At 40.2% G+C, this 12,551-nt stretch overlaps 1 protein-coding gene across 1 annotated transcript in view; it reads right to left on the bottom strand.

Annotated features, from left to right (window-relative positions):
- Positions 1–12,551, bottom strand: part of LOC106591811 (uncharacterized) — a 38,036-nt gene that overhangs the window by 14,950 nt on the left and 10,535 nt on the right. The window contains exons 12-25 of the mRNA XM_082968186.1: positions 11,336–11,473; positions 10,978–11,142; positions 10,689–10,783; positions 10,320–10,446; positions 8,006–8,261; positions 3,600–3,655; positions 3,270–3,361; positions 3,035–3,186; positions 2,647–2,785; positions 2,346–2,456; positions 1,497–1,676; positions 1,096–1,335; positions 661–817; positions 146–274 (exon numbers count right to left, since the gene is read on the bottom strand). Of these exons, the coding sequence (XP_082824312.1) occupies positions 146–274; positions 661–817; positions 1,096–1,335; positions 1,497–1,676; positions 2,346–2,456; positions 2,647–2,785; positions 3,035–3,186; positions 3,270–3,361; positions 3,600–3,655; positions 8,006–8,261; positions 10,320–10,446; positions 10,689–10,783; positions 10,978–11,142; positions 11,336–11,473 (2,037 nt within the window). The remainder of the gene's footprint in view (positions 1–145; positions 275–660; positions 818–1,095; positions 1,336–1,496; positions 1,677–2,345; positions 2,457–2,646; positions 2,786–3,034; positions 3,187–3,269; positions 3,362–3,599; positions 3,656–8,005; positions 8,262–10,319; positions 10,447–10,688; positions 10,784–10,977; positions 11,143–11,335; positions 11,474–12,551) is intronic.

The raw sequence follows: 12,551 nt of genomic DNA, 5'->3' as shown, positions 1-12,551 counted from the left end.
GTGTGATTTAGTTGTTTTGATTTAGTTATTACATTTAATAAAGTTGAGGTCAAAAAACATATTAATACTTTGTTAATAAGGGCATGTGCATATGGAACAAACATACAGGCTGATGCCAATCAAATCAAACAGCATGCTGCCTCACCTTCCAGATTTGGAAGAGAGTTGTTACAGGTCATACTTGGATTCAGACAGGTCTTGTAGCAAGGTGTGTGGCAAGGGCTGTAATGCCATTCACATTCACCTGGATCGTTGTAGTAGTCACAGAACACAGCTACAAGAGGGAAAACGTACAGGTTCATACACTGAATACACATTGCATGCCCTCATCAAATGGCACCCTATTCCATATGAAGTGCATTACTTTTTATCAGAACCCTAGGTACCCTGGTCAAAAGTGATCCACTATAACGTTACACATTAAGATATCTGTTTAAACCAACAAGCTAAAATATACTTTAGATCCACGTCCTCACATTGTCTCCAAGTTTGGGTTCTTTCAACAACATCTTCATTTACTTAGCATTGTAAATTCTAATCAGTCAAATTACATCTGACATGTTAAATCATTTCAATGCCACGCCTGACAGTCAAACAGTGGAAGTGTGTGACCTTTGGAACACAAGCATAATGAACCCCAAAAAGATTTGTTGTACTTACGACAAATTTCTGGTGTTCTCCATGCAACACAGACTCCAGCTTCAGTGCAGGCCTGGGCGTAGGCTGCTACAGCTGTACAGAAACACTCACAGTCTCCACCAGTATCACAGGCACAGGAGTCTTTCACACAGTTCTCAAAGAACAGAGTAGGATGTACCTGTAAAACACATACAGAGAGAACACACAAGATGCACTAATACTGTATTGTTTTGTTTTGTTTGTTTCTTAGAGCATTTTTCAAAACACATATAACAACAGACATGTTCATGAATAAAATCATGGAGGATGACAAGAAAGTCAATGTTTTAAACGATTTGGGTGTATTTTTTGGTTCAGAAGTTTGACTGTCCACCAGTCTTTCAGTGTTCTGTCTGATACTTTCACTAGGTTTATAATTGTATGGTATATTCATAGCAATCCGCTGCAGCACTGTACCTTCTTGTGGCACGATTGGAAAGTCTTTCCTGTGATGATGCTGCACTGCATCTTAGCCCAGTTGTGACGGTTGGGTCTGGCTCCACATGGGTCGACGTTGCTTTCTGCGTCGGGACAAGTGCTTGACACTTTCCAGCTGTTAGCAAAATCCACAGGACTGCTGACTATCAGCTGACCTTGCGTGGTGAAGTCATCTCTGCCGTCTCCATTATAGTTCCCACACAGGCCGCACACTGCTCCCTATAGACACATAGAAACGATAAGGCATACACAGTGGAACTGTATCAAATCAATCACTGTTAGCAATACACAATGATGTCTGATGTCTTGTTCATCTATTTCAAGTCTGTTTCATCACAGGTTCTGCTCTCTATGTGTTAACTCTTCAACACTAAACATACACTATGCTGTGGCTCCAGGATGATGCGGACGGTAGTTTTGCGGTCCCACAGCACTGCGATCCCAATGTCTGACTCAACAATCAGGTACAGACCGACGGTCCTCACTCGGTACTGGATCTGAGAGCCCACTCCTAGGTCCACCACTTCATAGGTCTTCTTTGATAGTTTCAGCTCTGTTCTCTGTAAGGATAAGTATTTAGAACTTCCTGTTCACAGACAATTAGGGTTGAAAAATTCAGGTAACTTTCCCCAAAATCCCAGGTTTTCCAGAAAGGATTTCAAGGATTTCCTCCTTATTCCCTCGTAATTTCAGAAAAATTGCAATTATGATTTCTGGAAAAACAGGGAATTTGGGGAAAGTTACCGGAATTTTGCAAAACTATGACAGACAATACACTTTCTAAAGCTTTTTATGAAGAAAATAAATTGCTTGAATTTCGTACTGATTTTTGCAGTTAGTGGCTATTTGGAAGAACATTTTAATTGCAAAGTTTTACTTGCAATGATTGTGATGGTGATTTTACCTACATTAGTTGAATTCACTAATTGTACTGTCACTCTGAATAAGTCGCTCTGAATAAGAGCATTTGCTAAATAATGCAAAATTATGTATTTTTTGTATTTATGAATGTCAAATGATCTCACATTATGATCCAACTGGTATAGAAAGTAGAATGGCTCATTATAAAGCCTAGAGTGGAGTAAATGGAATGTTATCAAACACATCAAAACCAGTCATGCATTTGATGCCATTCAATTCATTCCATTCCTGACATTACTATGAGCCCATCCTTCCCATTGAAGGTGCCACCAGCCGCCTGTTCGAGTGTGTCTTTTGTCCAGTCTTACCCCCAGTTGAACCCTGACAGACTTGGAGCAAGTGGTGCCTGTGGTTCCACACGGTATGTTTTCTGTGATCACCATGAATTTGTCCTGGCCAGGCTGGTTCCCACATTTGTTCTTAAAGAGAGACAGAGGGAGAGAGTACTTTAGAGACCAAATGAGACTTTTGCAATTTAAATGATTAGTTGGTAATATAGAAGACAACAGCAGTACTATTATACAAACATATTTTTTTGTATAAAAACACATCACCACTTAATTTAAATAAATTGCAATGTATTGAGATGTCCTGATACGCATTGATTACCTGGACAGCCACATAGCCACATTTTCCTTGGAAGCCATACGTGCGCTCATCAAAGGTTTTGTAATGGCCACTGCCATAGATGCTACAGGTTCCTGGGCACTTCTTATCTGTGCAGTCCCATTTCCCACTCTTACAGGTGCTACATGTGTACAGTATGAGAGACACTAAGTCAAATATCCTCTTCAAAAACAATCATGATCACATTAGCTAGAAAGGATGAAGGAAGCCCTCATATTGTGTCATGAAATCTCATTCCATTTCATTTTAGTCTAGAATTTCTATTATTTATGGTACCATATCATATAGCGTGATATCATACCGCATAACCTTACACTGTATCGTTTTTGATCAGATAATAACATATAACCATAAAACCTCAATAACTCACCAAGTGTTACATCCGTTTGGGATCTGTTTTCCTGGGGCGTAGAGGAATCCATCATGGCTGCATGGGCATTCATGTTTTTTCACACACATACCTTTCCCATCCTCCCACAGACTCATGGGACACTTGCACCCAGACTCACACTCTGCGGAGAACTGTGGTCAAGAAGAGAGACGGAATTAAATAAAGAACACAACCCTTAGGTCAGGTACTAATGGAAGTCAACAAGTCAACTCACACAGTCCATGAAATCCGGGTTCCTACAGCTCCGTGAACACTGTACTCCCAGGTCATTGGAGCAGTTCAAGAACACCTTTGGCGACTGGCAGGCTGTAACAGAAGCAGTTTCATTATTTTTACACAATAAGTTGTCAAATTAGATTTGGGTTCAAATACTATCTTTCAAATACTTCTAGGGCCGTTTTAAAACAGATTAAGCCTAGTCCTGGACTCAAGTAATTGAAATTATCTCTCATATAGTATTTCAGCCCAAGTCTAGGTCAAATACTGTATACATCAAAGGGATAATGGGATATGAATAGCAAAGGGACACAGAAAGGCTACTTACTACTCTCTGAACGCATTTTCCAGGAACGGCAGTGAAGCTTCCCATTATTGCAGACACTAGAAGAACACACATGATATTAAGAGCTATTTTAATATTGGAATAACATTGCAGGATTGTGTACTTTTTATACTAGCAGGTAATATGACATATTTGCTGCTTTGAACATCAAACAAATGGGGAAAAGGATCCATATTTCGGTAATAGAACCAATTGGAAATATGCGTTGGAACTTAATGAGTTTGGATGTCAGTTCGGTTGTCATCTGAGACATTATGACTTTCCCAGGTACATAAACTGTACCTGGGAAAGTCCACACATTCTAGTTATCAAATTCACATGGAATTGTTGTGCCATTTAAATGTTTGATATTGAGATTGTTTGTTAGGAGATTAAATGTAATTTTAGCTTCCAAATGAGAGAATTGGGTTTTCATAAGGAAAGTGCCCTGCTTAATCAGTGGCCTGCCCCTGTGAAGAGACAGGGGTTATAAACGATGAAACACACCCTTCTCCCCTCGCCACTATATAAGACAATGACACAATGTAACCAGGGTTCCACTATGGAGGTCTGCAGCCTCTGCGTTAAAAGGACACACATGTCAAGTACAGAACTAAGCCAACCTCGGCGTGAGCTTTGGTGGCAAATGGTATGAACTTTGAACTTATTCACTACAGAAGTGATACTTCCTAGCCGTTGAGTTAGCAGCGGACGCTGTAGACGTGGGCTAGGAAAGGACGGACGACAGATCCAGTCTAACACACGACGAAGATACCACAACGTATCCAATTTACCACCAGAGACATTCTTCCGAGGACAGGAAGATCTCTGTTGGCCAACACGGCCAGCATCTACGACCAACCTACCGAAGCGCAGCTCAGAGTAAATATTTATTGCATTTCCCTTTTCCAAATGGGCGGTAATTTAGACTGCATACGATAATGTATTTACGATAGCATAGCTGCTGTTTCTTTTGTTCCTCAGTCTTCCCGCTCTTTCATTCAAGCCCAACCCCCTTTCTTTGTGTAACAAGCCGCCATGTCGGCTCCGTCCACCAGGGCCGTTTTCTGTATGACATAATTTGCATTCTGTGTACATGTAATTCTGTGTGATTCGTTTAGGTATTTGGTATATAAATAATTAAACCCAATTTTGTATTGCTGATTCAACTTGTTAGACAGGGTTCGTGAAGATAACCAAGAATTTACAACTTTCATTATGAGACTGAAAATAAGATGAGGATTAATATTGACGGCTATCGATGTGAAATATTACTACGTTTTTAAGAGTTTATTCGGAAGATAACAGCTCTATAAACACTCTTCCGTGGTGTCCCGACTTTCTAGTTAACCTGTTAGGGCTAGGGGGCAGCATTGACACGGCTGGATAAAAAACATACCCGATTTAATCTGGTTACCACTCCTACTCAGTAACTAGAATATGCATATACTTATTACATATGGATAGAAAACACCCTAAATTTTCTAAAACTGTTTGAATGGTGTCTGTGAGTATAACAGAACTCAAATGGCAGGTCAAAACCTGAGAGATTCCTTTACAGGAAGTGGCCTGTCTGACCATTTCTGGAACTTCTTTGCCATCTCTATCATTTACTAAGGATCTCTGCTCTAACGTGACACTTCCCACGTCGTCCATAGGCTCTCATAGCCCGGGAAAAAAGAGAATGTCGTCATTCCAGCCCCAGGCTGAAACACATTATCGCCTTTCTCAAGTGGCCCATCAAGAGACACTAGCTTATGCGCGTGAACCCGACCGCCCCCGCCTTTGGGATTTTTTCCTCTGTTTGCCGAAAAGGAGATTCCCTGTCGGAATTTTACCGCTTTTCTACGAGAAAAATGACGTAAAAATTGATTTTAAACAGCGGTTGACATGCTTCGACGTACGGCAATTGAATACTTTGAATTCTATTGTCAGGAATTGCGCCAAGCGCGCGACACTTCTTTACTATTTCGGATAGTGTCTGGAACGCACGAACAAAACGCCGCTATTCGGATATAACGATGGATTATTTTGGACCAAACCAACATTTGTTATTGAAGTAGACGTCCTGGGTGTGCATTCTGACGAAGACAACAAAAGGTAATGACATTTTTATAATAGTAAATATGATTATGGTGAGTGCTAAACTTGCCGGATGTCTAAATAGCGAGCCCGTGATGCCTGGGCTATATACTTAGAATATTGCAAAATGTGCTTTCACCAAAAAGCTATTTTAAAATCGGACATATCGAGTGCATAGAGGAGGTCTGTATCTATAATTCTTAAAATAATTGTTATGCTTTTTGTGAACGTTTATCGTGAGTAATTTAGTAAAATGTTAGCGAATTCCCCGTAAGTTTGCGGGGGGTATGCTAGTTCTGAACGTCACATGCTAATGTAAAAAGCTGGTTTTTGATATAAATATGAACTTGATTGAACAAAACATGCATGTATTGTATAACATAATGTCCTAGGGTTGTCATCTGATGAAGATCATCAAAGGTGAGTGCTGCATTTAGCTGTCTTCTGGGTTTTGGTGACATTATATGCTGGCTTGAAAAATGGGTGTCTGATTATTTCTGGCTTGGTACTCTGCTGACATAATCTAATGTTTTGCTTTCGTTGTAAAGCCTTTTTGAAATCGGACAGTGTGGTTAGATTAACGAGAGTCTTATCTTTAAATGGCTGTAAAATAGTCATATGTTTGAGAAATTGAAGTAATAGGATTTTGAAGATTTTGAAAATCGCGCCACAGGCTGGCAGTGGATGTTACGTAGGTGGGACGAATTCGTCCCGCCGGTCCCATAGAGGTTAACCTCTCTAGGGTAGGGGGCAGTATTTTCACATCCGGATAAAAAATGTACCCGATTTAATCTGGTTATTACTACTGCCCAGAAACTAGAATATGCATATAATTGTTTGATTTGGATAGAAAACAGCCTAAAATTTCGAAAACTGTTTGAATGGTGTCTGTGAGTATAACAGAACTCATATGGCAGGCAAAAACCTGAGAAGATTCTGTACAGGAAGTGCCCTCTCTGACCATTTCTTGGCCTTCTACACTCTCTTTATTGAAAACTGAGGATCTCTGCTGTAACGTGATACTTCCTACGGCTCCCATAGGCTCTCAGAAGGCGGCAGAATGTTGAATGATGATTTTGCAGCCCATGGCTGAAAAACAGTAGCGCATTTGGTAAGTGGTCGATCTGAGAACAATGAGACGGGCTCGCGCATGCACGTGAAGAGGCCATTTTCAACTTTGAGTCTTTGAACGAAAACAGGGTTTTCTTGTCGGAATATTATCGCTTTTTTACGAGAAAAATCGCATAAAAATTGATTTCAAACAGCGTTTGACATGCTTCGAAGTACGGTAATGGAATATTTAGAATTTTTTTGTCACGATACGCGTCCGCGCGTCACCCTTCGTCACCCTTCGGATAGTGTCTTGTACGCAAGAACAAAACATAGGATATTTGAACATAACTATGGATTATTTTGAACCAAAACAACATTTGTGGATGAAGTAGAAGTCCTGGGAGTGCATTCTGATGAAGAACAGCAAAGGTACTCCAATTTTTCTTATAGTAAATCTGAGTTTGGTGAGTGCCAAACTTGGTGGGTGTCAAAATAGCTAGCCCGTGATGGCGAGCTATCTACTCAGAATATTGCAAAATGTGCTTTTGCCGAAAAGCTATTTTAAAATCGGACATAGCGATTGCATAAAGGAGTTCTGTATCTATAATTCTTAAAATAATTGTTATGTTTTTTGTGAACGTTTATCGTGAGTAATTTAGTAAATTCGGTGGGTATGCTAGTTCTGAACGTCACATGCTTATGTCAAAAGCTGGTTTTTGATATAAATATGAACTTGATTGAACAAAACATGCATGTATTGTTTAACATAATGTCCTAGGAGTGTCATCTGATGAAGATCAAAGGTTAGTGCTGCATTTAGCTGTGGTTTTGGTTTTGGTGACATTATATGCTAGCTTGAAAAATGGGTGTCTGATTATTTCTGTCTGGGTACTCTGCTGACATAATCTAATGTTTTGCTTTCGTTGTAAAGCCTTTTTGAAATCGGACAGTGTGGTTAGATTAACGAGAGTCTTGTCTTTAAAATGGTGTAAAATAGTCATATGTTTGAGAAATTGAAGTAATAGCATTTCTAAGGTATTTGAATATCGCGCCATGGGATTCCACTGGCTGTTGAGTAGGTGGGACGATTTCGTCCCACATACCCTAGAGAGGTTAATTACATTTACATGATTAGCTAATCAGGAATATTAATTACAGAGAAAGGATTTTATAGGATTGCATGTCATATCACTTAATCCGGCATAGCCAAAGACACGACAGTAGTCAGTTAAATAGGTAGCTAGATACTTTATTACATGGAAACAGTCTCTTACCAGTGCTCCTCCTGAATGTTGATGGACTTCCCAGGCTTGATGTGGACCCCGTTGTGGAAGCAGGGGCATTTGTCCATGGGTACACAGGTGCCCCTGTCATCCATGTAGAGTCCGTCCGGGCAGGAGCAACCATCCACGGGGAGGAAGTCGTTGGTACAACCCTGCCGTTTGCTGGCCAGGGAGCTACAGGTCAGCTGACATCTCTGGAGCTGGTCAGAGTAGGTCTGAGACGCTGGGCAGTTACCAGTGTATTTGTCTGGTTGCAGGGAAATATGTAAAGTGTTGGATAAAGTTAAGATTGGCAGTGTTGGAAAACTTTACTAAAGGCTCTATTTTACTCCAGGAAGGAAGAGGATTAATTAAGTAAGTAAGTGTTGTTAACCTGTTAGGGCTAGGGGGCAGCATTGACACGGCTGGATAAAAAACATACCCGATTTAATCTGGTTACCACTCCTACTCAGTAACTAGAATATGCATATACTTATTACATATGGATAGAAAACACCCTAAATTTTCTAAAACTGTTTGAATGGTGTCTGTGAGTATAACAGAACTCAAATGGCAGGTCAAAACCTGAGAGATTCCTTTACAGGAAGTGGCCTGTCTGACCATTTGTTGAACTTCTTTTCCATCTCTATCATTTACTAAGGATCTCTGCTCTAACGTGACACTTCCCACGTCTTCCATAGGCTCTCAGAGCCCGGGAAAAAACAGAATGTCGTCATTCCAGCCCCAGGCTGAAACACATTATCGCCTTTCTCAAGTGGCCCATCAAGAGACACTAGCTTATGCGCGTGACCCCGACCGCCCCCGCCTTTGGGATTTTTTCCTCTGTTTGCCGAAAAGGAGATTCCCTGTCGGAATATTATCGCTTTTCTACGAGAAAAATTTCGTAAAAATTGATTTTAAACAGCGGTTGACATGCTTCGATGTACGGTAATGGAATACTTAGAATTTTATTGTCACGAATTGCGCCAAGCGCGTGACACTTCTTTACTATTTCGGATAGTGTCTGGAACGCACGAACAAAACGCCGCTATTCGGATATAACGATGGATTTTTTTGGACCAAACCAACATTTGTTATTGAAGTAGCTGTCCTGGGTGTGTATTCTGACGAAGACAACAAAAGGTAATGACATTTTTATAATAGTAAATATGATTATGGTGAGTGCTAAACTTGCCGGGTGTCTAAATAGCGAGCCCGTGATGCCTGGGCTATGTACTTAGAATATTGCAAAATGTGCTTTCACCAAAAAGCTATTTTAAAATCGGACATATCGAGTGCATAGAGGAGGTCTGTATCTATAATTCTTAAAATAATTGTTATGCTTTTTGTGAACGTTTATCGTGAGTAATTTAGTAAAATGTTAGCGAATTCCCCGGAAGTTTGCGGGGGGTATGCTAGTTCTGAACGTCACATGCTAATGTAAAAAGCTGGTTTTTGATATAAATATGAACTTGATTGAACAAAACATGCATGTATTGTATAACATAATGTCCTAGGGTTGTCATCTGATGAAGATCATCAAAGGTGAGTGCTGCATTTAGCTGTCTTCTGGGTTTTGGTGACATTATATGCTGGCTTGAAAAATGGGTGTCTGATTATTTCTGGCTTGGTACTCTGCAGACATAATCTAATGTTTTGCTTTCGTTGTAAAGCCTTTTTGAAATCGGACAGTGTGGTTAGATTAACGAGAGTCATATCTTTAAATGGCTGTAAAATAGTCATATGTTTGAGAAATTGAAGTAATAGGATTTTTAAGGTTTTGAAAATCGCGCCACAGGATAGCCGTGGCTGTTACGTAGGTGGGACGAATTCGTCCTGCCTAGCCTAGAGAGGTTAAAGTTGACATCAGATGAGATGAGAAGACACGGTACTTTATTTTTTAGCTCTGGTCAAGGTATTAATTTATTCCCCAAGAGGAAATGAAAAATGTGTTTGTCATACAAACTAGATGCCACAATAAAAACTTTTAGAAACATCCACAACCGGTCGACTGGTTACTGCAATTTCCCCTGAGTAGGGGAATTTGTCAGGGTTACCCCCTGTCTCCTCTACTTTTTGCAATGACAGTGGAATTCGTCAAGGTTGTCCCCTGTCTCCCCTACTTTTTGCAATGGCAGTGAAATTTCCCTGGGTTGTCCCCTGTCTCCCATACTTTTAGCAATGGCAGTAGAACCATTTGCAGAATGCGTATATTCTAATCAGAATATTAGTGAACCTTTCATTGGTAGCCAGGAGAGGCCTATAATGTCATCTCCTTTCACTAATATATGACAAGACATAAATATGAGAAGTGTAAATCACTTACCACACACGTTCTCTCTCCAGCCCGACAGGACCACTCCCTTGGTAGCACAGTCTCGCACATAGGACGAAAAGACGGCACACAGGCAGTCTTCACTCTTCTCACAGTTGCAGCTAGCGTACGTGCATCGCTGCAGAAAATATCAAGTTTAAGTAAATGTTCCATATGTAATAAATATATAACAAATCTCATTGGCCAGAGCTTTCGCATGACAAACAGTATTACAAACAGCATTAAAAACAGTAAGAAAGTTTAGGACAAATACGTACAAGTGTACATATACCACAAACCAGCCAAGATATAATTGTTAGCAATCCAAACCAGATGTAACTCAATGTAATGTTACAGTTCCAGTTATACAAAATGTATTACCTTGTAGTAAAGCTCGGGGTCCACCATGGCATGGCACTTGGCAAAAGTGCTGTCAGAACTTCTTAGCATGGAGCACCAATGTTTAGCATAGTTCTCTGAGTAAACAGGTGGTAAGAGTTCAAATATGTCTGATACTGTATAAACTGCTGCTTGCTGCATCGCTTTGGATCCAATGACATGATACTGCGGTTGTTGACGTAAACATTTATGAAATGCTTATGTTCTGCTTTTTATTGTGTCATGTAAGGGTTATCCTTCAATTAAAAAAGAGTTAGTGAAGAGGTCTTACCATTCTCCACACTGAGGGAGCAGGGGTCATCCAGCCTCTCCTCTCTGTCTTTGCAGGTAGGATTAGCCTTCCAGGAGTTCCCAAATGAAGAGGCTGTTCCCTCCACCATACCCTGAGGGGTCTTCATGTCATCAGACAGAACCTTGTTGAAGTTCCCACACAGACCTAGAAGAAATAGAAACAGAAATCAACACCATACAAACCTACACCAAACAGAAATCAACACCATATGAACCTACACCATACAGAAATGAACACCATATAAATCCATTTGCATAAAGTAGAACTTAAACTCCATATATAACTGATATCTGTTCACCTTCAGAGGTATATGCCTACAACTTGGGAGTTAACTTACCTTGTGTCTTGCTCTTGTAGCTCTCATCCAGGGTGACATAGACCTGCATGATAGGGACCAGCTGGATCTGAACCTGCAGCCCAAAGCTGGTCTGGAGCATTATGTGGAAGGATGACGGCTTGAACACACTGATGCCAGCTATGGGAAGAAAAACAAATAGACTAATGTCAGCTGGGAACAAGATTGAAAGAGCTCCTGCTGAGAGTGAGGTAGTCCTAATATAGACACCATACGCTAATGTCAACTGGGAACAAGACTGAAAGAGCTCCTGCTGAGACTGAGGTTGTCCTAATATGGACACCGTACACTAATGTCAGCTGGGAACAGAAAGGAGGGGTGGGGGGGTGGGGTGGGAGATTACCAAAATTAAATATTATTCATTTTTTATTTAAAAAATGTCTATTTAATAACACTAAACATTACTGTACTTAATGCTGTGTAAATAACTTTGGAAGTATAGTGTAATAATACATAGAATTAGGTAGTTGATATTTATACAGGCGAATGTTTCATTCTATGTTTCATTATATGTTACTGGTTGCACTTTCAGAACATAGAAGGGTGTGCATAATCTTTATTATAAACTGGGTGGTTCGAGCCCTCAATGCTGATTGGCTGACAGATGTGTTATATCAGACCGTATGACAAAACATTTTATTTTTACTGCTCTAATTACGTTGGTAACCAGTTTATAATAGCAATAAAGCACATTGGGGGATTGTAGTATGTGACCAATGTACCATTGGTAAGAGGTGTTGTGTCGTGCCCAAGAACAGCCTTTAGCCATGCTATATTGGCCATATATCACACCCTCTCGGGCAATAATTGCTTAACTTGAGCGTCTCGTCCCGTAAGCGGGATCAACATCCAGCGAAAAACTCCTGGCGACATTAGCATAACGAAATTTAATATATATATTTTTTTCAAATATAGGACTGTCTCATATCGTTTTATAGATACACCTCTCCTGAATCGACCCACGTCGTCCGATTTCAAAAAGGTTTTACAGGAAAAGCAAAACGTTAGATTATGTTAGAGGAGTACATGGTAAAAGTAGCAACATAGCCATTTTCCGACCAACCACATGCATCACAAATAACCAAAAAACAGCTAAATGCAGCACTAACCTTTTACAATCTTCATCAGATGACACACCTAGGACATCATGTTACACAATGCATGCATTCTTTTGTTCAATAAAGTTCATATTTATATA

The sequence above is a fragment of the Salmo salar genome, chromosome 23 (assembly GCF_965601325.2).
Source record: "Salmo salar chromosome 23, fSalSal1, whole genome shotgun sequence".
NCBI classification, from domain to species: Eukaryota; Metazoa; Chordata; class Actinopteri; order Salmoniformes; family Salmonidae; genus Salmo; species Salmo salar.
The sequence above is the reverse complement of the archived record's forward strand: the minus strand, read 5'-3'. Positions and strand labels throughout refer to the sequence as shown.